The sequence below is a fragment of the Chamaea fasciata genome, unplaced genomic scaffold, assembly GCF_029207755.1.
Source record: "Chamaea fasciata isolate MVZ Bird 193981 ecotype frontalis unplaced genomic scaffold, bChaFas1.0.hap1 SCAF_11, whole genome shotgun sequence".
NCBI lineage: Eukaryota > Metazoa > Chordata > Aves > Passeriformes > Sylviidae > Chamaea > Chamaea fasciata.
The window spans coordinates 14,289,939-14,316,900 of NW_027094096.1; the positions used below are offsets into that span (position 1 = coordinate 14,289,939).

Sequence of the window (26,962 nt, forward strand, 5' to 3'; positions counted from 1 at the left end):
TCTTACTGACTGCTCACCCATCTTTCCATCTCTAGTACCTAAGCCCTCTAGAGCTGGGTTCTAAGACCTAAGAAGATTCAAGTGAGGTTAATATATGAAATTAAGACCAGTTGGTCAACATTCTTTTTGTCTGGTTGGGCTTTTTTGGTCTTCCTATTTTTCCAGCTTACAAATATAAATGGAAGTATACCTCCTTCCCTCTCAAAGTTCCTTTTTCTAACCCAAAGACAGGCAGCAGTTAAATAACAAGCTAAAAATCAGAGGGTGCATCAGACAGCCCAACAGCAACAATTGCACATCCAAGGTGCTGCTGTGGGTGGGATTACATAATAATTGCCTGCAATTCACTCCGACTCATCTCTTTTAACAAACTATAAATTTGGCTTTCCCCAGCATACTCAAGGACTGATCAGGGTGGAAGCTGGGTTGAAGCAGCAAAGGCTCCTCACACTGGAAGCCCAGCAGTGATGCAAGGATCATACCTGAGTTCCTCTGAAACTGTTCCAGAGTTATGGAGCAAGTTGTGCATGCTTTAGCACTGCTATAATGCTGAGTTCTGCACCACAAGACAGACAAGATGACAAAACACCCCCCTTCCTTTTTCCTGGCACTGTTCATAGCAAGTCAGTATCATCAAGGAGAGGGCTGCTAAAAAGGGCCACTCTCCTGATGAAGTGGTGAGGATACACTGATTTATTTACATGTCTTTAAACAACTATACTCCAGAAAGAGTGCTTTATTAAGAATTTGTCGTGCAGATTCCCTCCACTGTAAGGTGGAACATTTAATCTGCTGAGTGAGTTCCAAAAATAGAAAAAACCCACTCGTATGATTGTTTATTTCCATCCTCAGCAGCACATACCGTGCTACGTCAATGGAAGCTTGGTGCTAGGAAAGAATGTGGAGTATGCTCGAGAGGTCCAGCTTGGAGTCTTTCTGGCAAATTGGAAAGATGAGTTTGGTCACCAGGCTTCAGGGGTTTTAAAAACCCTGCTCAGCAGAACTAGTTCCTGGAAGCCACAGTCACACTCACCTGATCGACTTCATTTGCATAAGAGCGGCTGCCACATGGGGACAAGAGAGGGAAGGAAAACCTTTGCACGGGCCTGTTAAAAAAACCCAAGACAAGAGACAGTCAGATGTGGAATATCTTACCCATACCCTGCTGCAGCAACAAACACATGAAAAGGAATGTAGTGCTGCCTACATACATGATGTAGATTGTCATTTGGGAAGACAAAATCTAGTCTACACTTCTCCTTAGTTTGAGCCTGTGCATTTCTTACAGTATGACACACTTGTTTCTCCAAAGACCTTGATGCTATTTCCAGCTGCAGAAGTTGTCTGGGTATTATAAAGTATTCTAAAATAGCTCCTGGTCTGGAGGCACAGAGCTGCTTCCACCCACAAAATGGGCAGTGCAGTGTTTGCACTTTCAAAAGCAACAACACCCTCACTTAAGATTTGCACCAAGCTGGGGTATGGGAAATTACTAATTTGTCTGATGAAAGTATTCTGCTGTGGCGTTGTCTCTGACACCTAGTCTGAGGTTGAATTTGCTTGGATTTGTCTCACTCCTTTGACACACAGCTCTATCCTTATTTCATCCTGGATAATGCTTCTTCCCCTGCAGTGTCTACCCATTAGATACTCTTAGACTTTACATCCCCGTTTTGCAACTGTTTAAGCTAAGAAACACTGTCTTTGAGCAATACCTGCCATGCAGATCTGAAGCTCCTCCGCATAGTATGTGTGACTCCCAGAACACAAAACATACTCACAAAGACGGACCAGAGCAAAGCAACAATGCCTTCCAGGAAATGAGATTCCATTTAGAAAAATTATGTTACCCAGTAGCATCACTCTGTCTTAAGTCTTGCCATCCTTCATCAAAATGGGGCCTGAGCAACAAATCAGAGTGACCCCAAGCTCTCTCCTTGCCAGTCACCTCTCGGGACTTTTTCAGCTTTTTCATTTTCACTTTCAGCACTGACATTGCCCTCCTGGAGCTTTCTGGCCTTCCCTTAGACTTGCTGTACTTCATCTACCCTCTGGCTCCTCCAACAGCATCTAGCCTTCCCAGAGCTTTTCCGGCGGGCTGCTTTTCTGTCTTCTAAGTAAATTTGCATAATCATTCACAGCTATCTCCAGCTCAGACATCACAGGCTCTCACAGGGTGACCTGTGCTACACTGCACAGCAGCCTGCAGACACTGTGGCCTCTGAGACATATCTTGGGAAATCAAAGGATCTGTGAAGGCAGAAGCTTTGAATCAGATGGGAAAGGAGATGACACATTTAGGCAATGGTGTTCACTCACCCTCCTGAAACAGTTTAGCTGTTTTTTTTTAACTTAGAGTGTCACAAGCCAAATCAGCTCTTGAAATAGCTATAGCCAACTTAATTGCTGCAAAGGTCAGTTCCCAGGCAAAGTGTGTGTTAACATCACTGACCTGCAATCCTGGATTGAAACTTTTACCTCAGCAGTAAGCTTCTTGGTGCATCTTAAAGTGCCCAGAAATATTCATAACATTTCTTTCAGTTGAATGAACTTGGTTTTTATTTTTCACTGTTACGTTTGGTCCTGTCATTTCACTGCAGAGCACTGATTTGCTGCACTCAATTCACAATAATTTGTGGAGAATATCTACTTGACATTCTGCCTATCTTGACCTGAAGGCAAGGACAAAAGAAAAACAGATGCTGGCTGCTGCTGAGCAGGAATGTCATCAGCAGAAACAGCCAGGAAGTGATGTGAGCCCCCACATGGTACACTAATGTACCATAAGCCATTTTTATCATTCTGCACCACTGAATTCTAAAGACCACAACAGAGACTTTCAGAATGCACAGATGGTCCTCAAATTGAGTTTGTGCTTGTAATCATGCACTGGCTTTTGTTCAGTTCCACCATAAAAAGGAGCCCTCAGCTTGAAGAGTCAAGTACATAAATGCTGCTTCAGTGCATTAAGACACTACTGGCTGCACTACCTTTCAATGAACAGTTGGATTTCCACTGAAGGTTTAGCAACTTGAGGGGACTTGCAAATGCAACACTTTTGCCCTGAGTACAAGACAAACAAAGCACAAATACACAGTAAGCAAAACAGAAGACGGAAGAAAAAAAACAAGAATATGCTGAAAATTCTTTCCTCAAGTTAATAAAACATTAATTTGTATTTTTAAGGCCACAGCAGATTCCTGCAGGTGAACTCTGGTGTAAATGGAGCAAATAGGAGATAAAAGACCTCTCTCTGTTTGCACAGGAAATCTCTTAACAGCTTAGCTATCTACAACACCCTGTTACCAGAGCCACCCTTGGCCATGATGATGCTGGACATCACTACCAGCAGCAGTAGAGCAACACTGGAGGTGGTAGTTCTTGTTTAACAGGCCATGAGCCACTTTTAAATGGCTGATGTACAATTATGTACAATTAGGTACACACACGGCTGTTAGGAAACTCCACTCTAAAACAAAGCCAGGGAAAGTGCTCAACTTGTTCTGGATTTGGACTAATAGGGTTCCAATCATACAGCAATATAAATGCTGGGGGGTTTTCAGAGCTACAAATTAGAATTAGATAGGCAATTTTCTGCTCATTTGCAGAAAAAAAACCCCAGCTTAATTACTCAGCCCACCTCCATTTCTCCCTCTCAGCTTTCTCACTTCATGAGATTCACTGCCTCTTTAATGAAGTCACAGAAATATACGACAATTTCTTGCACTGAAGCAAGGCTTACTTGCTGATATTCAAAAAAAAACCCTCTTGATGGATACTGAATTAATGCTCTACTCCACCACTTTTTGACTGCAGTGTTAAAAAACACCCCAAAAAATCCCAAAAAAACCAAAACAACATGTTGCAAACCCCTCCTTGCATATACAGTCCATCTCTGCTGTGCTCTGCTCAGTGACTGAGCCCTGGCATAGGCTGTCCAGGCAGGTTCTAGAGTACCCATCCTTGGAGATACTCAAAAACCACCTCAAAAGGACACAGGTCTGGGCAACCAGCTCAAAGGGACCCTGCTTTAGCGGAGTGGTTGGACCACATGACCTTCAGAAGTGCCTTCCAACCTCCACCACCTTGTGACTCTGTAAATAAACTGTACCACTGAAGTCAAGTGAGTCTTTGACCTGTGCTTTACTCAAGATGTCACTCTTTCTTCTTTTCCACCAAGTCACTTACCTAAAACCATTCCCTGGGTCCTTGAAATTCAGGGCTTTCATAGAGAAGCTCAGGAGAGGGCGGGACAGCTTGGTGGCCAACATGTTTTCAGCCAGCACACTCTACCAAAAGCAAAACTGTTCTTCCTTAGCTCTGCAACACAAGATAGCACCTCTGCTTTAGTTGCTCAATTATTTTGTAAGACATGCTGACTCCATGTATTTCAACAGGAAAATAAAGTCCAAAGGAACTCATCTTCTCCCCTTGCTGTCCCTCACACAGAGATAAACAGGTCAACCTTCAGCCACCCAAGATGCTTTTAAATAAGGAAAAGCATTATAAGTAAACCACCACGCAGGGAGACATTTAAAGAAAATGTCAATTTCTCCTTCTTTAATGCATCTTTAACTGATTTCTCTGAAACAGGTAAAAATTAAGGTATTCCTATGGAATATGATTTTTCAAATGAGCTCTATGAAATAACTTCAAGTCACAGGTGATGTTACGTGTTTCAAAAACAATCCTTGGATTTACAGCTACTGTAGCCACGCAGTTAAAAATACAATTTTTTTGTAATTAAGTAGCAGGTGATGCTGGAACTAAGCCCAGGGAACCACCAATAAATCCCTCAATACCGAGTGAAAATATTTCAAGGACAAGACTTTGGTACGGAAAGTCAACTTCTATCACATTTATCTTGGCTAAAACTAACCCAAGGCATAAAAATCATCTTTTTATTGAAGCTGAGAAACAGTATCTAATTATTTAGGGGTGGTTTGCATCTCTGCCGAAGGTTGGGCCGCCACTGCGCCAGCTTCGGGGCCTGCTGGAAACCAGGCCTGGGCTGAAAAACAGGGAAATTACCGCAGAAAGGGCAGCGGTGGGTACCCAGATGGGCAGGGAGGGAGCGGACAGGGCTCAGGAGGCTCGCTGGCTCGGCTAATCCTCAGAAATCGCGGCGGTTTGATCAAATTCGGGAGCGCGGTCGGTGCCCCCGCAGGTTTCCGTGAGGTTCGGAGGGAGGGGGCGAGGCCCGCCGCAGCTCCCGCCGGCCCAGCCCCTCCCGGGGACGCGGCTGCCGCGGCCCCAAAGGCGCTCACGGCCCGGCCGAGGCACCGGGGGCGCGGCGCGGCCGCCCGGGCTTGTGGCGGCTGCGGGGGAGGCCGCGCAGAGGAGACGCCCGCGCCCCCCGCCCGCCGCGGGCAAGGTCACCGTGCCGCCCGGCTGCCAGAGCTCCGCGGGGCCGCCGCGACCCCCCCCGGCCCGCCCCGCGGCCACCCGCGCTTTACCTGGAGCCAGCGGGCGCCGGGCGCTGCTGCCGTTTGAATGAGGCTGGGCAGGGGCCGCGGTGCCGGGCGCGGCGGGAGGCGGGCCGGGGGCAGGGCCGGGACGGCGGCGGCGATAGGCTGCGGCCATGAGGAGCGGCGCGGGGCCGCTGCTGGCGCTGGGCGCCTCGGGGGTGCTGCTCCTCCGCCTCTTCCTCCTCCTGCTGCGGCGGGCCCGCCGCGCCTTGCCCGTGAGTACCGCGGCGAGGGGCCGGGGCTGGCCGGCAGAGCCCGCCGGAGGTGCCCCGAGGCCCAAAATGGCGCCGGGCCGTGTGGCCGGGCCGGCCGGGCTGAGGCGCTGCAGGTGTCGAGGCCGGAGCGGCGCTGCCCGGGCCGGGCCGGGCCGGTGGAGCCGGACAGACGCTGTGAGGGGGGCGAAGCGCCGAGCTGGGCGCGGCCCGGGGCGATGAGGCCCCTGCCGCGGGGCTCAGCCGGGCCGCGGTGCGGCGGGCGCTGCCCTCGGACCCCGCCGTGCGGCGGCTGCTTCCCCCTCGCAGTGCTTCACATGGAGGGGAAACGTGTTAATATAATCATAGAATGGCTTGGGTTGGGATGGACCTTAACGATCATCCAGTTCCAACCCCTTGCCATGTTCAGGATCACCTTCCACTAGACCAGGTTGCTCAGAGCCCTGTCCACCCTGGCCTTGGACACTTCCAGGGATGGAACATCCACCACTTCTCTGGGCAACCTGTGCCAGGGTTCAGTTAAGATTTTCTTCCTAATGTCCTATCTCAACCTACTTTCAATTTGAACCCATTCCCTCTTGCCCTGTCACTACATGCTCCTGTAAATGGTCTCCCCTCAGGCAGTAGAAGGCCACAATTAGGTCACCCCAAAGCCTTTTCTTTTCCAGGCTGAACAGTCTAAATCAGCCTTGTCTCATAGGAGAGATGCTCCATCCCTCTGATCATCTTGGTGGCCTCCTCTGGACTCATTCCAACAGGTCTCTGTCCTTCTGTGCTGGGACCCCGGTGCTGGATGCAGCACTGCAGGTGGAGTCTCACCAGAGTGGAGAGAGAATCACCTCCTTTGACCTGCTGTCCGTGCTGCTTTGGATGCCCAGAGCATCTCTCTGAGCCAGTGTGTTTGCTTCAGGACCTCCAGTTCAGTCTTTCCCCCCAGAATGGCCAGATCACAGCTGTAGCCTGACTGCAGCCTCCCACTTCACTTTTCCATCCCCTCTGCTTCTCTTACTTTCCCTATCCCTGTTCCACTTGAGAAAATACCTTCCCTTTAGTGAATATTTTCAGTTCTTTTTCCTGGCTTTGAAAACCTCAACTTTCCCAACCCTGGGAAAAGGAACAAGCCAAGTTTGCTTCGTAGCTGCACGTATCCTAAAATCAATCTGTTTGATAACATCAGGGGATGGTCAGGGGAGCCACAAAAGGGAACAGGATCAAAAAAAAAACAAGTGGCACATTAAAAAAAGATAATGTCTAGGTAAGCACGACATATTCCCACATTGTCTAGAGAGACAGGCTGAAAAAATAGTTTCAATTTCTTCAGTCTGTTCTGCAGTAAATGTATAATTCTGATAGATCACCTGCATTAGGAAAATAAATTCTACTGTTTAGTAAACTGGTCATATCCCAATAGGAAATGCTGTGTACATCTGAGCTGACTGCAGGTTAAAATGAGGCTGCCCTGGCAGGGCTGCCTGAACCGTGAGGAAAAGTGTGGGTCACACAGCAAGCACGGACAGTATTGCTGTGCCCACATGCCACAGCAGCACCTCTGGTACAGGAAGTTTCTCCGTGCTCTTAGCAGATCCCAGGCACCCTGTCCCAGCCCCGTGTCAGCACTGGGGTGCTGTCCTCCCATGCAGTGTTTCTGGGGAGCACTGTGTGACCCCGAGTGAGGGAGGCCCCCGAAGTTCCTCAGAATGCTCATTAAGGTCACTGTGCTGATAACTGGTCCTCTCTGCCTGTCCCAGCATTGAGTCAAATTAGGCTGCAGATTGACCTTATCAAACTTCAGGAACAGGCCCATTAAGCCTTATCTCAGCACTTTCAAAAGATAAGCGTGATGGGGCTTTTCTGTGTTCAGAAGTTTTTCTGGGATAGGATCCTTTTGGCTGGTAATGGGGTTGATCCCTGCTGTCATCTCTGGGAGCTCTCTGTCCATCAGGCATGGCACAAACAGGCAGAGGTAAAGATAGGAGATCCAGTACATGCCTTGGGATTTTGCACACTCCTTGATGCTGCTGGGGCCTCTGTTATGAGCTATCCTCCTGTAGTCACGTGTTTTATTACCAGCAATTAATTAGGGTTATAGCAAATAACAATCACAGGATCTTTTTCATACTGTAAGTTGTCCCTCACTTTCCTTGCTATTATAGACAGATGAGAGGATTTTTAAACCTCATTTCTGTCTACATTTTGGTGGTTTGGGTTTTTTGGTTTTTTTTAAGGAGCTAATGATGGTTGAAGATTGGGTATCTTCTTTGTTTGCCTGGCCTGTGTTCTGGAAGTGATTACAGCTGCCTATTTCCTGCATACTTCCTGCTGTTTTGTGAAGTCCTCTGCCTTCAAGATTCAGAGGCAAGGGCTCTAGGGAGGTGAAAGAAGGAGAAAAAAAAGTTAAATCCTTTCTTTTTCTATGGGCCAGCTGATTGAGTTATTGCTGGAGGTGACCTTGACAACTTCTGTGATCTGGTTCATGTTTGATTTTCATCTATCTTGGAGTTGTGTCACTCTAAATTAAATTCAGACTGAGCACTGTATATTTAATTCTCACTTATCTTTTGTCCTTTAACTGTAGCTATCTTTAGAGCTTTAACAGAGCTAGTCTGTACCTGGGTGCTCTTTGTCTGAGTATATGTTATAGTATAATGTTAATGTGGGTGTCTGTATTATAAATGCAGGATAGACTTTTGATCAGTTTTTGTTTCAGCTTCAGATCTTAACTCCCCTTGGAGAGCGGTGACTTCAACATAAGTTATAGGACAGGGTGTTGCTTCTTTGCTTATTGTTCTCTGCTGAGGCTCACCCTGAGTTTGTGCAGTAATGCTCTGATCACTATCACCCTGGAATCATCCCTTATTGCTGCTTCACTACACCACATGTCAGCAAAGCAAGAGATGAGAGAGCACTGGTGATTGACCCATTTCTCTCTGAAAATGTGGCTGGACCAGCCAATGCAATTCAAACATAAGTATGTTCATATTCCAGCCGTTGTAAATACAGTAACAGCCAATATTAGTTGCTGATATCTCCAGAGAGATGGAACTGACCTCACTTCCTTATTGCATCCTCTGGATTTTTATTGCTTTATCATGTTATTGCCTCATGGATATGGTTTCAGTTTGGAGCATTGCACAGCACAGCAGCTGGCAGCCTTCTAGCTGGGTTAAGTGTTAGTTCATTGCTTCACACCTGTGGTGAGGAGATGACTTTCAAGCAAAGGCAGAGGGTGAATGGGCAGTGTTTTGCTATAGGCTTCTCTTCAGCATTTGGGATTCTGCTTTCATATCTATCCTAAGCCTGTTTTGTCATACCAGATGGAATATCAAATCTTCTTTCTCAATTTACCTGTCAATCAAAAGATAATAATAATGTAGGAGAGAACTGTAGGATTTGATAAGTTGTTCCTCTTAAGACTGCAGTTTCAGAAGGAAGCTCTAACCTGTAGTCACATTCCTGCGTGCTAAAATACAGCATGGAAAGTGCCGCATAGAGTGGGAGGAGGTGGGGAACAGACAGTAGTCACTCAGCAGCTAAAAGAGCTGCTGTACAGTTCAAGCCAGTGACATCATGCCATTTGAATGTTCTCTATGCTGCTTTTCCTTATGAACTGGTAGATCATTAACTTCTTTTGAGATGTTTCTGTTCTGCTTTGGTCACTGATACTTGAAAGAAAGAGTTGCTGTTCCAGCTCAGGTATCAAGGCAACACAAATTGTTACAGACCAGCAACTGAACAAATTTATGATTTCACAGTAGTTGGGAGCGGGTTGTGTTTGTGCACATAGGTGCCACTTCCACTTGCATCTGGAATTATACCTGCCCTGGCTGCAGGACTGCAAGTGGCTCCTGTGCTGTGCTGGTGGTGCCTACATTGCAATGTCTGATGGTATCCTATGACTGTCTTTCCTCACACAGGCTGAAGGGAAGGCGGTGCTAATAACAGGTTGTGACAAAGGTTTTGGACATGCCTTGGCAAAATGCCTTCATGCAAAGGGATTTACTGTTTTTGCTGGATGCTTGCTCATGGTGAGTAGTGAAATTGATCAATTTTTTCCTGATTAGAGAAAAACACTTCTCAGGTGAAAGCACCTTCATTTGCAGCCTTCATTTACCCTGGTTCAAGACCTGAGAGAGGTGCAGTGGGGAGGGATCATTACATCTTCTATTGCTTCATCTACCTGTTGTATCTTGTGCCTCATTCCTGTAATTGTGAGCTCTTTAGGGCAGGGATTGCCTGTCAACTGCATGTCCGTACAGTAGCTTGTACAGTGTGGCACTGTTTACTGCTGGAAGCCTCTCAGAAATACCACAACACCATAAATCTGATAGGCCAAGATTGCTGTGGCACTTTCTGTCTTCCACTGCATACCTGTTGCTGTCTTTCACAATGTCATTTTTTTTGTGGACACCGCCCCCAAACTCATCTCTAAGCTGTGTCTCCTGCATTAGTAGGACTCTGTTTCCAAAATGTCTTGCAACTGTGCTTCTGCAGCTTCTGTACAGCTATTCAGTTTATGGATAGCTGAATAAACAAATTTTCCATACATTTCTGACGTCTTTAGGTCTCACTTCCTGTCACGTGTGTTTGGCACATGGTGTCACTTGTAAGAGGTAAGTTTAGACACACTAAATCCAAAGGGTTGCAGACCCCTCACCCCAGTCCCTGCTCTTGCAAAGGGCTTACAACTTAGTGTTGTGAAACCCTTTTTATAAACTGGGCTGGCTCCACTTCTGTCTCAGCTGGGATTTTACCCTTACTGTGCATTTTTGCTGTGTTGCTAGTCAAAACTCATGTGATTTCTGACCTGAATTGTTCAAATCAGTTCATGGTCACTCATTTCTCCACTTGAAGATGACCACATCAGCACAGGTGCTCAGGGCATGATGACGACAGATTTTTGAGTACTGTGGAGGATGAGAACAAACAAAGGTGGCTTTCTCTGCCTGTGTGATCATGGCAGAGGTTATGTTCTTCCACCACACCAGAAGAGAAAGTTATTATTGGCTGACGTATTGTGTAACTTGAGAGCGAGAGAGTCCTGTTGGATTATTGTCACTGTTTGGAAGTTTCCATGCAGAGCCTCTGTAATTCCTTCAGTAATCATGTCATTTGCTGCTTTGGGTTGCCTGTCCCAGTGCTGATGACAAGCCAGGCGCTCTCAGAGTTGCCAAGGTAAAGAGCAGAAAGGAGAGGGGAAATAGCGTGGCTGAGGGGGCTGGTTGGAAGGCACATGCTAGTGTGGAGCAGAGAGGGACAGGCTCCCATAAAGAAACTAAATGCTCCTGAAGTGAGGCCTGTTTGATTGCTTGCTTCATTGCTTGTGAGCTGCTGTGGGTTCCCAGCAGGGTCAGAGCAGGTTTGGGGGCAGTTGTCTTGAAGCAGATGCCAGGCTCTTAGTTCACACCTAGTTAGTCCATCACCACTTACTTGATTTTATAGAGAGACTTTAAAGATCCCTGATGTACTACACCACCACAGAAAGTTCTTGGATTAAATACAGGATAGTAGACTGTGAGGTGGATCAGGAGCTTCTTAATGATCAGACTGTCAAATACACAGTTACAGGAGTAAAAAGAATAGTGCACATAGGCTGAGGTAGTATTGGAAAGGATCAAATGCAAAAGGGATTACACTAAGCAAAGACCAGTAAGTCCACTGAGAAATATAATCTGTTAATATATTAGGATTATGATGGAAAAAACACACGGAAATAGATTATTAAATAACCTTAAAAGTAGAAATTACAGGAGAAGTTGAAATAATAATTGTTTTATTTTTTTTGATCTTACTTAAAAAAAAGAATAAATTGTTTTCAGATGCCTACTGCCAGCAGTTATCATGAGGACTGTAGGCAAGAAAAGGTAAAGAGCAAGGGATGTTTTTATAAATTACTGTGCTCAAGTACACCAGGCCTGATGAAATATACTTAAGGGCATTTAGAGGATGAGCCATTGTGATTTCTGCCCCATGGGTGATATTTTCAAGAGCACCCAGAGGCCAGGGGATTTCCAGAAGGCTGGAAAAGGGCAGATGTTTTACTTCACTTCCCTTCCCAAAGGAGTGGAGTTGCCAGCCAGGCAGCTCACCTTCAGTGCACTCGATGCAATTGCCACACACTGCCCTGTCAGTTTTACAAACGACTGGATCATAGTGTGATGCATCCTGCCTGTATAAGTTTACTGGGAACAAACTGTACCGTGTCAATCTAATCTCATTTTGGCTAAACAGCAGAGTGGCTAAAGGGGAAGGAATAACTCTATCCTGAGTAAGGGTTTTGTTAGAGTTTGTTACAGTCCCTCATGATAGTCTCATGAGCAAACTCATGCTCTAAGTGACTGCTGTTTAGTCCCAGGATTATACTCTTGGAAGTACCCCCCAGAAGAGAGTTTGTGCTTGGAAAAAAACATGCCCAGAACCATGGAGAGAAGATTATAGGGCTTTTGGGGAACAGGGTTCAAAATGATCCTGACAGATGGGATGGAGTCTGAAATCAATGACGTGAAATGCTGTAATGACAAGCACGAGGCGTTCCGCTCAGGAAACACAGGAAGGCAGCGCGTGGATTGGCAGCAGGGTGGGAAGGAACTGGCGCATGTGGAGTGAGCTGGCTGCATCCATGGGAGTTCAGCACTGTGTTCCTGCCTTCCTGATTCCCTCTGACATCTCAGTGCGGGTGCCCAAGTGCTTGCCAGGACCTAATCCTGATCCCAGGATCTTCTCTGGGAAAAAGCCATGGCTGTGTCTGTATCAGGGTGGCTCTCCACTAGTGAACATCTGTGTGATCTGCCTCTCCTCAGCATCACTGCACTGGGATCCTCCAAACCAGAACAGGGGAAAGGAGTGAGGAAGGGGAGGGCAGGAAGCCAAAAGCTGGAGCAAGTTTCCTCAGCTGGATAGAGAGGGTTTGTGGAGCTGCTGGACTTCTCAGGCAGGAGCAGGCCCTGCTAGGCACAGGGTGGGGTGGGCAGGCAGAGCCTGCAGGGCTGCAAGGGCAGGATGACCAGGGGATAGGAGACAGCTGGGAGGAAACCACAAAGTCCCATTGAACGCCTGTGGAGAGGACTTGGGCAGCAGGCTGGGCTGGAGCATGATGGCTTTCAGCTCTTATGGAACTGGGAAGGGGAAGCTGGGCGTTTCTCTGAGAGAACAAAAATCAGACAGCAACGGGAGATGGAGAGAAGCTTTTCAGGAGCAGTTGGGCCATTGCTGCCAGCACCTCACTTGATTTGTTCTGCTGTGTGGCTCCTGCTGGTGAAGATCATCCCTGGGAGGACAGTCTGGCTGCTCCCATGGAAACTGCTCCAGGTGTTACCCCAGCCAACAAATCTACCATTTAAAGAACAAAGAGGAAGTACCATGTGGTGCCTAACAGGGAATGTACTTATAACCCCTGAAGACCACAGAACATAAGGTGATGTTCACTTGCTTCCATAAAAAACTGTAGCTGCTTCATTTGTGAAGAGGTATTCTGGACAAAAGAATTAAGCACTTTGTTTTGCAGTTAAATAGTGGCTAAGGTGGTGTCTGCAACTATGAAAAGTGGTCCCAGTTGATATTGCATGTTGCAGTCTTCCAAAATCAATATGTTTTGTCAATAATGAGTAAATTGTAGCTGGGAAGGTAACTTCACTGATAGAGTTGCATTGGTGAATAGGGGGAAATTCATTTCCATATGAACAAAACAATTTTTACTGGATTTTAAGTTGCCAGCCTATGACTTTGTTTCTCAAAAAGCAGTGGAAATATTTCTTGTTTATTTTATAAGTATTATGCGAGATTAAATAAAAAATGCAGGGAAAGGTCTTTTCAGTGCTCAAATTACAATTGGCACTTGCATGCAGATAGAGTTATAGTTTTGGTTTTATATAGATACAATAAATCTCTCTCTTTACAAGCTGAATTAGCTCCATTCACTGTTAAGCAGTGGAAATTTGCTTTGTAACTTGGTGAGATGCAGGAGCATCTTCCAGAAATACAGTGAGGCATCATATAACCCTCATCTCTTTCAAAGGGAATATAATGTTTTAGTGACCGTATTGTTGACTACTTGTAACACCACTTTGAGATTGATTTTGTGGCTCAAGAAGAGGACCAGCACAGCCTGTCACCACGTTTGATGTGCATTAGAAAAGCTTCAAACTTTGTTTGCTGTTCTTGTTGTACTGGGAAATAAGTCAGTTGTGAAATGCCATGCAGCCATGGGGCCAAGAACTCATTCCTACTATTGTCATAATGCCAGTGTAACTATATATTGATTTTTAAGAGAACTGCCCTGTTTTGCTCACACTTGTGATGGACGTATCAGCTCTTTTCCTTCATTGCGTGTCATTGTTCACTGGACTGAAGGTGGAGATGAGATGTTGTATACTACATGAATTAAATAGCCTGATATATATATAAAAATGAACCAGTTACATGTTTTTTATATCTGCCTGGCTGCAGAGGCTGCTGAGCAGGTGACTGTGGGTGGGTTGCTCACCTTGTTTGCCCTTGTGCTGTGGGAGTTGGTATCAAGTGCTAAAGGAAGAGTGGCAGCCAGGCGTGATGACTCACCAATTCATAACTTCTTCCTCCCTAATGAGGCAGAGCTTGTGGTTCAGGGAATAGTTTTGTGAATTAAATCTCAAGCCTGCTGTGGAGCTGTGTGGCTAATCTGTGCTCTTTTAACTTTTATTTGTTATTTACCACCTGAGCAAGGCCGTGAGGCTTAGGCAGCAATCTTGTCTGGAAGTGAGTAGGTAAAATTTGGAATTTTAACTGTGTTTACATTTGACTAAACAAAAAAACCCCACAGTGGTAAGAGAATCTCTAATGATAGCAGTAGGATGGGGAAGAAAGAAAGGAAAAGGGTGGAAAGCAAGGCAGAGCCATGAAATACTTATTGGCTATAGAGTGAAAAAAAAATTCTTTCTTCCTTAGCCGGAATCTCCTTTCATGCCTCATGTCTGTAATTGTGCCGTTGTATAGCAGATCTCCACTGAGCATGTATTCTTGAACATCTGACTCCAGTTTCTGTAGATGTTACCTGTAGAGCACAGAGACCAAAGCAATAGAGACTCACCCATGGCTCTCCCTGGCTGGCACAGTATTTCAGCATGTTAGGGATGTGAAACCCATCATGAGGAGCCAAGAGCAGGGTGGACTTTGTGGTACTTCAGGGCACAGGCTCACTGATGCAGTTCTGGAAGTGGTGCTGGAGGGAAGAGGAGGATGGAATGCTGGTTTGTGCATATTTGTGCACCAAGTTTACACCTGTGTGTGCAATGTCAGTAGCTTCTATTTTGTGTCCATATGAACATGCCTGGCCCCAAGCTGCATTGCTGTTCTTGGTCCATCTTAGTGGGACACCTTTCTGTTCTGCTGAACAGGATGAGAATGGAGATGGAGCCAGCGAGCTGAGGAACATGAAGTCAGACCGGATGAAAGTGCTACAGATGGATGTGTGCAGTGACCAGGAGGTGGCTCAGGCTGTGGATTTTGTGAAGAGGACCCTGAAGGAGCCAGAGGAAGGTATGTAGGGATCTTTTGCTCACAGAATGCTTTCTGCAGAGCAGGCCATGCATTGACCAAGCCTTTCTCTCTGTGCACCACCAAAAGAGGGTTAACAAGCCTGAAGACCTGTGACAGTGTGTGGCTGGCAGTCAGGCTGTGCTGTACCCAGGTCACTGAGGACAATTGTCTTGCTATTGATGTAGCAGCCACATGGAAAGAGACCAAGACTGGCTGCAGGATTAGGCTTTAACTCTACATCCCATAAAAAGCAGTGAGTGGCAGCCAGCCCACAAGTATCTGTGTCTTTGTCCTTGAATGTCTGTGAAGGGCATAGAACGGCCAGAGCTTGCTCCCTGCCTTGCACTCTGGCCACACGTGCTCCTAGCTCATGCAGACCTTGCAAGTGACCCTGCTAATGAAGAGGTGATGGGCCCTGGCTGCTTACTGCTGCTGTCCCCTCTTCTGCGTGGGTACAACTGAGTGCTGAGCTGGAGCACAGATTTGGACTGCCCCCAAACCTGGATTAATCTGCAGTCAGATCCATCCATGTTTTCAGTTTGCCATGCAACATCCCAGAGCTGATGTGGAGTCCAGGGTAGGCTTGGCATAGATGACCTTAATTCATGTCACCTTAAGCATGAGTCCAACTCATGGACCCCAAGGGCATGTCAAGGGAGACAAGAGTCCCATCTTCCTTCTTGAAAGTGCTTTGGCAGTGGGATGTGAGTTTACATTCAAAGCCTGATATCACACTGCCTGACCTCTACCCATGTGATCAGGTGAGACTTCTTGCCCTGCATAGGCTGTTCTGCAGCCTCTATGCCAGTAGCAAGCTGGCCAGCACCTGTGGACACAGGCTGAGGGTGAACTGAAGTTTGACATTGGTGACGTCAGGACTTCAGGGTTATGACTTGAAGGTGGTTGCTCATCTTGAAGCTTGGATGAGTCTGCCATGGCCCTGGTTTTGTTCACAGCAAGTATTAAGCTAGTAAATAACATCAGCTCTAATCTTCATGCAAGTTAAGTGAGCACACCTTCCCTTCTAAAACAAGCATATGAAATGTAACTGAGTAATGTACAAGCTCTGATCCCACACATGTTCTCTCTGCATGATTTTTCTTCCTACACAATCACCCAGCCCTCGTCATGCTTTTCACAGCTTCTTAAGCTTTTCCTGAAGAGCCCAGCAACAGCAGTGGCAGCACAAAGCCTTTTCCCACTGAGTGAAAGCTTGGAAGGGAGCAGCTTTATTGCTTCTATAAATGCAGCAGTGTTTGCAAAACCGTGTGTGTAGCAGGGACAGACAAGTCTTGCATCCCTGATCAGCAAGTTGGACTGGTTCCTCCTGTAGCTGTTTGCCTCAGCACGGTGTGCAAAGAACAAAGGCTTCTTTTTAGGCCCATTGGTGTGACTGAGGTTTGAGGCTTCCCAATAAATAGTGCTCAATAAGTAGGTGCTGGAATATAAAGGCTATTGAGGCTGAGGTGCCTTGCACAAGAGGTGTGGTTGCATACTGAATGTGGCCCCAGAGGAACTAGTGCAGAACAGTTCTTGAGCTGTACAGTTCTTTATACCTCTTCTCCCTGTGCTGAACTCTTTTGATAGGAGTGCCCGTTTGTTTTTGGTCTCATGCAGTTCCCACTGTATTGTTGACTCTAGAGACGTAATAGTGATAAGGCTCTGCTCAATAAACACACTGCTGTCCAGCAAACAGCCCTGTGACTGGGCTCCCCTCAGCACTTTGTTCTGTTTGTAACGTGCACTGATCCGTGAGCAGTGGAATTCTAACAACAAACTATGGTAAATAATGATTCAGGGACGTTTGTGAGAACTAACAGCACAACCCAGGAAATGGGAAATTGTTGTGCAGAAATTTACAGGAATTTGTAAAGAATACTCTGCAGAGGTCAGTTTGTGACCGATGGTTTATGTCTTTGGTAAATCCCTGCCAAATTTTCCCAACATGTTTTTTTGTTAGTGGTGAAATTACTCCATTATGTGCCCCATTTCCATGGTCCTCCTGCTAGCAGTTAGCAGCAGCAGTGGGACCCCATTCAGGCTGAGATGCTGTGCTGGACACAGATCAGTGTGAATTTCAGTCATCTTGACTCACTAAAACTGGAAACTTCAGTAAGTGAAGCAGGAACAGGCTGCTGTACACAGCAGGTCAACAGCCTTGAGGGAGAACAACCGTAGCTGGGAACGGGGCAGGGTTACCGGGGCCCATGTGAGAGCACAGAGTCACTCTGCCAAGGGCACGTTGGTGTTTTTAAGTGCAACAGGAGGATAAACTCCATTGCACATTGGCAGAATATTGCAATTTGTTTACAGGACTACGTTTGATAAAATACGTGGTTACTATCTGACTGAATCAATACAGGGTGGAAGTTAAAAGACTTTCATACATCAGAGTAAGGAGGCTATGGAGCAGAGGCAGGGCAAATAGCCCAAAAATTTCTGAGAGAGAGCTTGATAACTTTTATCAACAGGGTGGCATGACGTTGCTGCTTTTGATAGCAATGTTGGAGCTCCCTGGACATGAAGACTCCTTAGTCCTGTGTTAGTTCTTGGTAAAAGGAAGGTCCTGGAGTGGAAAGGGGTCCCCACTTCAGCTGAGTCCAATGCAGCCCTGGCAGTCTAGCCCCAACTCCAACACAGTGAAAAGTAACCATGGTGTATGGAAGGACATCTAAAGAGGAGCAACTCTGTTGTCTTGTTCCAGCTCTTCTGTTTGTTCCTCATGCAGTTTATGGCTGCATAGTCCCATGGTTCAATAAATCCATGAAATGTGGATTCAGCCCTACAAATGTTTGCCACTGGGAGTCCTGCAGTAACTTCTCTGAAGGGTCAAGTCCTTGCTGACTCTCTAAGTCCTGACATGTAAAGGGTTCATCACAGAAGCTCTTGAGAAGTGCAGTCAATTTAATTTTGACAGGACTGCATGCACCAAAGACATTAAGTTTTAAATTCCAGTAGTTGTAAGGGTTGGTTGTAAGTTTGCTAACTCCTGATAAAGTTAGGGTTGAGGGAAACCAAATACTTGGACTAAAGCACAGCAGCTGTTAACCAGGCTATGAATATACAGATCAATACCATGCACCCTCCAAAACAGCGAGCCAGAGTTGTGAAGGAGATTAAGAAATCCAAAATACCTGTTTTCTTTCTTTTTTTTTTTCTCCTAATTGCAGGAGAAAGCCCAGCCCCCTCCAAATTGCAAAATTCATTATAAAGTCACTGAGTGGAGGCAAACCTGGGATCAAGAGAAGGTTTAAAAGAGAGTCAGCCAGATGCAGGCTTATAAAGCCCCAGGAGAGCATTTGATTGTACAGGAGATATTCTGGAGGCAATACTGGTGTGGCCCCATCACTTTCCTTGATGTTCCAAACTAGCCCCCAGTGTAGGAGGACTGTATTTCATCTCCTTGCTGGGTTTTTCTCTACAACTTATTTCTACGAAAGTGCCCAATTCTTTGTTAAGGTTTGAGGTTTCTGTGAACAAAAGGAAAGTGTTTTCTCTGTGACACTCTTCCTTGTCCCACGCTTTAATCATGTGTTTCTTGGCAGGTCTGTGGGGCCTAGTGAACAATGCCGGCATCTCGACCTTCGGAGAGGTGGAATTTGCAAGTTTAGACAACTACAAGAAGGTGGCAGAGGTCAACCTATGGGGCACTGTGAGGGTGACAAAGGCTTTCCTGCCCCTCATTCGCCGAGCTAAAGGTACGCACTGGGCAGCGTGGTAAGGCTCAGAGCTTTTGTAGAACAGCAAAGAGATGTAGCTAGAAATCCAGGCTGTACTTGGGGGAATGCCTGTGCGGTCTAAGGAGGGTTTCTGAGGATGCCATTTGGTAATGCAGGCTATTCTTGGGGCAGGCCAGGCACCTACACAGCAGGTGCTGTGCTAAACATCCAAGATATCAGAGACCTTTGTGCAGTGTTGGCAGATACCACACAGACAAGATAATCCAGAGTCCACGCAATGGTCATGTTTGGATAACTGAATCTTCTCCCTTCATTCACAGGTGACTTTAGGTAGTGACAGAATAAATGAGAGTCAATAACTGCCATTTCGGATCTCTTACAAGACAATTATATTATCAAAACTCTTTGTTTTATATTGAAAAAAGATAAGTATGAGCAGAACTCTGAAGAGTTTCTTTATTTAGCATGTGTGGGAATGATGGTACAGGTGTGTGTTCTGTGAGGACAAAAGGGGCTCTATTAAGAAGATTGCTCAGATGCCATTCCCAGACAGCAATTAATCACTAAACAAGCTCCATCTCCTTACAAAAAGTATCTTACCCATCAGGTCAGCAGGTGGTTCTCATAGTCCTTCTAAGTTACACTTAGGTCTGGTTGAGACAACAGAGCTGCCCTCTTGTTTCTCAGCTGAAATTTTGAGCTGCAGAAGGGTGTTGTGCTCCATGGCTGTGAAAATTCGCTCCGTAAAAATAGCTGGTGGAATTTCAAGGGCTTGTTTGTAAGTGTATCTGAAACCATAGTGCTCATCTTGGATAAAGGCTGAGACACACAGAGGAGTGACCACTGCTGTCACTGCCCTGAGGCAGTGCCCCGAGGGCTGTCACAGGCTGTTGGCAGGAATTAGGACAATTGCTCTCCACTGCCCCGTGGACAGCAGCACATCAAATCTCCTCTTGTTTGTCCCAGGAATGGCCACTGTAGACTTGTGGCTGTCCAGCTGGGTGAGTGGGTTGTGCTGCTCATGTTGCAGGTGCAGAGAAATCTCTACTCATTCTCTGCCATCCAGCTCAGGTCTAAAAGTACACAGGTGTGTTAGTCAAATGAGCTGTTGTGCTTACAGAAATAACTAGAAAACTTGTATGGCATCACACAGAGTTGTGAGCTTTGCAGCTCTTGGCACTCCAGGATGGGAGCTTGAGCCCTTCTCTAGCAAGATATATGAGTGGGGCACACTCCGTAAAAAACACAGCCAACAGTCTCAGAAGATCATTAGAAATTGGAAATTAGGAGGGAATTGTCTTGTATGCTTTGTAAATTCTTTGATGAAGAGGTAGGCATATGCACCATCCCCTGGAGAACAGGGGTTAGCCTTGCTTGAGGCGGAAGAGAAAAGCTCCATGACAGGGGATGTGTATTCAAGATTCAGATTTTAGAAATCAGCATCATCCAACTAAGTACCCTTTTACTGGGATGTTCTGGCTGCTGCTTCTGCGGCTGATCCTCTCTCCCTGATCTTTTCTCCCTAGGCCGTGTGGTGAATATCACAAGCATGTTGGGACGCATGCCAAGTCCATCTCGCTCCTGCTACTGCGTTTCCAAGTTCGGGGTGGCGGCCTTCTCCGACTGCCTGAGGCAGGAGATGTACCGCTGGGGGGTCCGCGTCATCCTCATCGAGCCCAGTAACTTTGTGGCAGCCACCGGCATCCTGACGGCAGCCGGCATTGACAGGCAGGCCGAGGCTCTGTGGGGTGGAGCCACCGACACGGTGCGGGAGGACTATGGCAGCGAGTATTTCACCCGCCACGTGGCCGTGATGAAGTCCTTTGTGAACAGTGGCCTGAAAGACATGTCCCTGGTCCTGAACGACATCACCGAAGCGCTCATGTCCCCGTGCCCGAAGAACCGCTACAACCCCATGGAGACCTACTGGTGGGTGAGGCTGCAGGTCATGACCCACCTGCCCACAGCCATTGCCGACTGGCTTTACATCCCCGGAGCCACCCTGTAAACTGGCATTCTTCAGGCATCCCTCCAGGGCTCCTACTCACAAACACAGCTTAGGGCTGACCTCTGCACTCCTTGCTGCTATGCCTCCCCAGAGATGCATGTGCCTCCACTTTGGGTTACAACTTCAAGTCCTGTGTTGTGGAACGCTAGAACAGTATGGTTTTTGGTTCTTTTTTTTCCCCTCATTCTAGTTGTTTGTATTTAAACAGTTCTGCTGTTTATAGTTGAAAGGTGTTTTCCTTTTAACTATGGAGGAAGGTAAATATAACATGTCAAATATGTGGCTAGTGTAATTAGGTCAGCAGAGTTCCCCCAGTGATAAATTTGGCTTATTAATGGGCTCTTGCTTTTCCTTACAAGGACAAACTGTTAATAGCAGAGCAAAGCTGTTGCTGTGAGATGGCTTGAAGGGAGAAACTAAAATGGGAAACAAAAGCAGAGTTTTCCATTTGGTTGAAAATGGGTCAGTCACAGCCTTCCATTGTTTTCCTGGTACTGCCAAGAAGCTCTGCTGTGCTGTGACTGTCTGCGCTTTCCAGGGGAAGCAGCAACATGCCTCTAAACAGCCTCATTACCTAGCTGCAAAGAAGGGTTCTTCCCTCCCAGCACTGTGGCCAGGAGGTGCCTGAGCCAGCAACTGGGCACAGGACAGGCAGTGAAAAGCCCTTCTAATAATGAGGTCTGAGCCATCTCTCAGCAGCCTCTCTCCACCTGCTGCTGCTGAGCTTTGTGGGACAGGGTTTAAGCTGATGTAGCAAACAAATTTGGCCTCTCTGACTACTGCCTTAGGTGCCTGAACTACTCAACTGTTATACAGGCATTGTCCAGCCATCCCCCTGCTTCCCTGTGGCTAGTGAGAGAGCTGCTCTTGGCTTCTCCAAATCAGTTTTTTTATTTATCCTCTGCATTTGGACAGTGATGGGGCACTGTGCAGCTGGTGTGGCCTGACTATGAGCTCTGGAAGGATGCTTTAAGGGATACACATTTCTTATTTTTAATATTGCACAATGAAATCTCCATGTCACACAATCATTTTCTCTGAGAACCTCTTGATAACTGATATGAGCTACTCTTGCCCAGTATCCCGAAGGGTCTCTTCTGTTGGCCATATGCAGGATTTTGATAATGTTTTCCAAGTGCTGGGGCTGCCTGACTTCATGCTCCATTCCCTGTGCTCCAGCGCTGACCACTGCTGGAGCAGCCAGTGAGCTGCAGGCACTGCTGCCCAGGCTGGGACCTGAGCCTCTTACTCTGGGGACCAGCTCTTCCTTCCACTGTTTTGCTTTGTGTGAGATTAAGTGGCTGTGAAAAGAGCTAATTGATTGATCGTTCTTCATCTGTGTCTGCTAGCTCTGACTTGGAAACTGTGCCTTAAACTTTTTGTATGCCACTGACTGCAAATTCTTGGAGTCTGCCTGCAGCCATGAATGCTGTGATGCCTTCAGAAGGAAAGCAGGTTTCCCTTGGAGATGTTGTCAAGGCAGCTTGTCTTACAAGTAACAACTGCTAGAAATGCTGCTGTGCAGTTTGTGTCTTTTCCAGATCATCTGCACATGGAGATTTCCTGGGATTCGGGACCCAGAAGGATCCCACTGAGCTGCAGCTTAAACAGTAATCACTTCTGCCCCCTGCACTGTGAAATGTGATTAATGTTAAGTAGCTCTGATTTACACATAGAGAAAAATAAACTGTGAGATTTTTAAAGCATATATCTCTGGCTCCAGTGGTTATTTCTACATTTGTTTTCCCACCTCTTATGAATCTGGGGTTGGGATTTAATTAGGTTCAGTAATTAAGGAGGTGGTTTAATAATAACAACAATTAATGATGTTTCAGCAGGTAGTGGGACTGTGGTGGCTCAGTGAGAACTGCCTGGAGCAGAATGGGCAAGCATGGCTCATTTCCTCAGCAGAAGGCAGTTAGAGAGGCCTCTCTGTAAACACAGGCACCATCAGTGTTTGTATTTTGTGTGGTTTCCCTTGAAGGAGATCGTTTAGAACCGTGCTGTGCATTATTCATTGCCTCAGCACTCTGTGTGTAACTAATCCAAGGGCTACAGCTGCCTGGTAATAAGGATGAGCTCTTCTCACAGGACAGAGACTGGCAAGCCCGGAGGTGTCTGAGGCCATGCAAGGACCTCGTGGTTGAGCCAGGGTTAGGATTTCACAGCATGTGAGCCCCAGTCCCCTCCTCTGCCCCCTGAGAAGTGCTCAAGAGGGCTGTTAGTGCCTGATCTGGTTTCTGCCTGGGAGGGGAGCTCTGGGTGTCCGGGGACCAGAGGAGAGTATATGCTTCATGCCATAGAGTTGCCCTAATATGGCACTGAGGGCAGATTTTTGTTCTGCTGGTGAGTAACAGAGGGAAGAAAACTCAGTTCCAGTTGACAGTGACCATCAAAGCCAGAGGACAAAAGAGACAGAAGTTCAGTGACATCCCATGGAAGTCCGCTCTCATTGCTGCTGTGGTATCCTTCAAGGAATTACACTACCAAAGCTTGCCATGGCTGTTTTTTTTTTTTTTTCCAACCGTCGGCTTCTGAGGCTGTGGCACTGTCCTACCTTTTTCTGCATGTTTCTCACAATGCTTTGGAAGGCAGTGATGATCCAGCACCCTTTAGCCTTTGTAAAGTGATCCTGGTTTTCCCTTCAGATTGACAGGTTCTCTGTGATGGCACTAGGAACCAAGAGGTGGTCAGTCCTCTGCATGCCATGTTTGCTCTGGTTCACCTTAACACAGCAAGGAGCCTCCTGGGGTTTCCCAAACAATCATTGCAAGTTTAGATACTGCAGATCCTTCCAGATTCTTTGTGTCTTGACCAAAACCCAAGCCCTAAACCTAAATGTCAAGTCTCAGTGTGTGTTGCAGACCTCAAGGCACCTGTGATTCCTGGTTTACCTCCAATATGAAACCACTAGCAGTAATGACAAAGAGTTTATTGTGGATGAAGGGAATAAAGATCATCTCTAAAAGCCAAGAGAAACCAAATGTCTCTTCTGAACAGCAAGAGCTGCAGAAGAAGTGGTTCATTTGAGGCAGAGGCAAGACACGGGAATTTCCTATGGAGGTCCTTCACTGAGAGTCCTGTGTTTACCTCTTCAAAGAGTTACACAGAGGATGGGAATCTAAACTACTTCTTCTGGGCTTCACAAGTCTTTACCGCTGTCAGGGGTGGCTGACATCCTAGGTTTGCTGTTCTGATGTGGCTGAAGATCTCAAGCAGCCATGGAGCTGGCCAGGAAGCTGCTGTACCAAGTGCCAGCTTCTGCAGTGTTCCTGGGAACTACACTTGACAGGCTGATGGGCAAGACCCAGCACTGGGACAAATATGTGGGCATGTGGGATGTGATTGCTCCTAGATCATGTTAACCATCACAATATTTCTGTGTTCCACTTTCCTCCCGAGTAGTAGCCCTGTAGGTGCTGTCTAGTTACAGAGCACTAGTGAAAAACCACAGCATGATGGGTGCCAGAATGTTAGCAAAGTGAGTGCTCTCCTTTGCCTAATGGGCCCAAGATTATGGGTGCTCCTGTTTCTGGACAGATAATGCCTATGACTGACTTGTGGTGCATTGGCATTGTCTGCTAGGTAACCTGTTGCTTTAACACTTGGGATGGACTTGACAAGTGCTAGGGGACAGTTTAGAATTTGAGAAGTACTTCTTGCACATCTGGCTTTGAACTTGTAGCTGAGAAACTCCCACTGCCAGAAATGTTCTTGGAAAAAGGGGGCCAGTGATGGCGGTGCTTTCACACACAGCAGTGCCCTGAAACCAGGATGGGAGGTTATTTGGCACAGCTCTCCTCTGCCCAAGGTCAGGGCCTTACTTGTGCTGCTGGTGGTCTCTCCCATGCTCCAGAAAATCTCCTTGTGGGGTCACTGTGTCTCCCAGGCAGACTGGTTCTCCCAAGGCTTCTCCTCTTTCTTGAGAAAAAGAAAAATCAATGAAAAACATCAGCACTCTTAGTTGAACAAATGTAAACATGTCGAGTGGAGATTAGGAAGCTGTGCTAAAGCTCTTCACAACAGCCAGAAGAGGTGAGAAAGGCTGCTGAGGTCCTGTCTTGCACAGTGAGGTGCTGGCTCAGCCCCCTGCCAGTGGCCAGGGCAGTGCCTGGGTGTGGGATCTTTGCAGGCTTGAGGTTTCTGCAGGGAGCTCTGCTCGTCAGCACCCAGCTCTGCAACAGTGCCACCCAGCGCACCCACTCACGGCAGGCTTGCTCACCCTTTTGGAAACTTGTAGACCTCAGAAACTCAGGGTGGGTTTATCTTCCTAGCTTAAAGACACCCCCTAAACGTGCTGGTGGCTGTGTAAATAGCAACAGCAGCACCTGTGCTTCTGGCTGTGGTTTTGAAACACAAGTTTTCAGCTTCTTGTGTAACCACAATGCTGAAAAATGTCTTAGAAACAAACCCAAACCACTACCAGCAGGTTTCTCAGCCAGCAGCCTGAGCCCTGGGGATTGGAGAGATGCTACAAATAGAGAATTTGTAAGAGAGCCAGCTCCACCTCCAGGGCCTGGCCTGGAGCCAGATACAGTTAATTCATTCTCAGCAGTGCTGGAAGGGCCACAGGGATGTTACTGATACAGCCCTATCATCCTCTCCCCTGGTGCTCTTTGAGGCAAGAGCAGACCTGTGTTTTCACCTCAAAATACTGATAAATAATACCTCAGCCCTGACAGCAGCTTATCAGAAGGCACAGAGTAGCTGTGTGTGCAGGTCTCCTGCAGCATCCAGTGCCTTCTCCTGTGGTGTCTGGAAGGGAAGAGCTGTCCAGAGCCCTTGGCAGGATGGCTGGCAGCATCATCCCACTGGTGACAGAGGCAGCTCTGGGCACAGCTCCTGGCTGAGCCAGTGTTCAGTGCACTTACCACAGCATGGTGCAGTGCACATGCCGTATTTCACAGCCTGCAGAGCAACTTAATTTGGTTCCCTGGGGGTGCTTTGTCTCAGAGCACTTTTTGCCAACAGAGCAGTGACAGAAGGGGGTCCCTGCGCATCCCCTTGGTGTGGGTGTGCAGTATTGCTTTCTGCTGCCCTTAGCAGAGAAGCTGACTGTGTTTTACCCCCATATGTATGGCCAGGGAGACTTTTTTCCGGTATCTTCTGATGAAGCACGTCATTATCAGGTTATCCTTAATGAAGGAACCTCCTCTATCAGATAGCCAGAAGCCTGAAGGAATCAATATGGAGAAAGAATCTGAAGTTTCCTGGCTTTTTGGAACAATAACTATTTATAAGAGTGAGGGTTTCTAAGACTCGATGGTACTGCTATATCATTGTCAGCTTTGCACTTGCATTGCCAAAGCATCATGTCACTGGCCCCAGTACTTTGAGTTTTATGGGTCTGCTTTGAAGAGTGCATGGAGATATTTGGTCTGCCTACCAGTTCCTGACTCTTACTTTCCCCTGTGTCTGCCTGTTCCCAGCCAGCACTGCACAAGGTTTTCCATCCTCCTGAGCATGGCCTGTGGTATAAAAGCTCTTTCTTGTGCAGGGCCTGGCAGATGATGTTGAAAAGGCAGTGGTGTTTCCCAGTTGTTTCCAGCTCCAACACACAGACAGAACAGATCTGGTCACCTGACATCTTCCTTCACTGTGTTTGACGAGACATTAATAAAAGTCAAAACAGGAAAAATTAAAGAATTCTTGCTTTGGTTGTAGAAAGAGTGCTCAGCAGAGGAACCAGGTAAGAGCTGGTCTGTTTTAATGGTTTAATGGAAAGACTTCTGCCTGAAATGAAGCACTTCTGGCCCTGACACTGCTACAGGTTGGCTAAACGGCCTGAATAAATCACTCCATTTGCACCAAAGTCCCTTTCTATCCCAGCTACCTCTGCCACCACCCTGTCCATGCTGGAAAGCAGAAAACCACTGCAATGTAATGCATGTTGTTTGACTCATTTTGTTGCTGTAACTGATGCCAGAATAGGTATTATCCCCCTTCCCACAGGCTGAATTACTTTTTGTGGTAGAATAATAAATGTGGTGACTCCAGTCTTCTGCATGAAAGCTGCTACAAGGGACTTTTAAAGTCCTCTGAATTGTTCGAACTGCAGGGAGGAAGGTGCCAGGGCTGAGGGCA

General features: G+C 46.9%; 2 protein-coding genes across 4 annotated transcripts in view; one reads left to right on the forward strand and one right to left on the reverse strand.

Annotated features, from left to right (window-relative positions):
- BDH1 (3-hydroxybutyrate dehydrogenase 1) overlaps positions 1 to 5,642 on the reverse strand; it is a 56,443-nt gene extending 50,801 nt beyond the window's left edge. Inside the window, exons 1-3 of one of the 3 annotated variants that reach the window (XR_010722589.1) lie at positions 5,457 to 5,642; positions 4,189 to 4,320; positions 1,034 to 1,106 (exon numbers count right to left, since the gene is read on the reverse strand). Coding sequence is in view for 2 of the 3 variants with exons in the window: in XM_066193308.1 (XP_066049405.1) it covers positions 1,034 to 1,106; positions 4,189 to 4,271 (156 nt within the window). In the remaining variant the exon portion in view is untranslated. Of the gene's footprint in view, positions 1 to 1,033; positions 1,107 to 4,188; positions 4,321 to 5,031; positions 5,196 to 5,456 lie in introns of those variants that run through there. The other 2 variants (XM_066193308.1, XM_066193309.1) reach the window with 2 other exon arrangements.
- LOC136295059 (D-beta-hydroxybutyrate dehydrogenase, mitochondrial-like) lies at positions 5,521 to 22,586 on the forward strand. Its single transcript, XM_066193310.1, has 5 exons — positions 5,521 to 5,683; positions 9,595 to 9,705; positions 15,049 to 15,190; positions 18,736 to 18,888; positions 20,397 to 22,586. Exons 1-5 carry the CDS (start codon positions 5,582 to 5,584, stop codon positions 20,876 to 20,878), a joined length of 990 nt encoding a protein of 329 aa, XP_066049407.1. The 5' UTR covers positions 5,521 to 5,581; the 3' UTR covers positions 20,879 to 22,586.
- Positions 22,587 to 26,962: the final 4,376 nt, after the last annotated feature.

What these genes read in the sequence shown, in the direction of transcription:
- LOC136295059 (XM_066193310.1), top strand. Translation starts at nt 5,582, where the DNA reads ATGAGGAGCGGCGCGGGGCCGCTGCTGGCGCTGGGCGCCTCGGGGGTG. An exon ending in GGGCCCGCCGCGCCTTGCCC is followed by an intron (nt 5,684 to 9,594) that starts GTGAGTACCGCG and finishes TTCCTCACACAG; the next exon opens with GCTGAAGGGAAGGCGGTGCT. An exon ending in TTGCTGGATGCTTGCTCATG is followed by an intron (nt 9,706 to 15,048) that starts GTGAGTAGTGAA and finishes TCTGCTGAACAG; the next exon opens with GATGAGAATGGAGATGGAGC.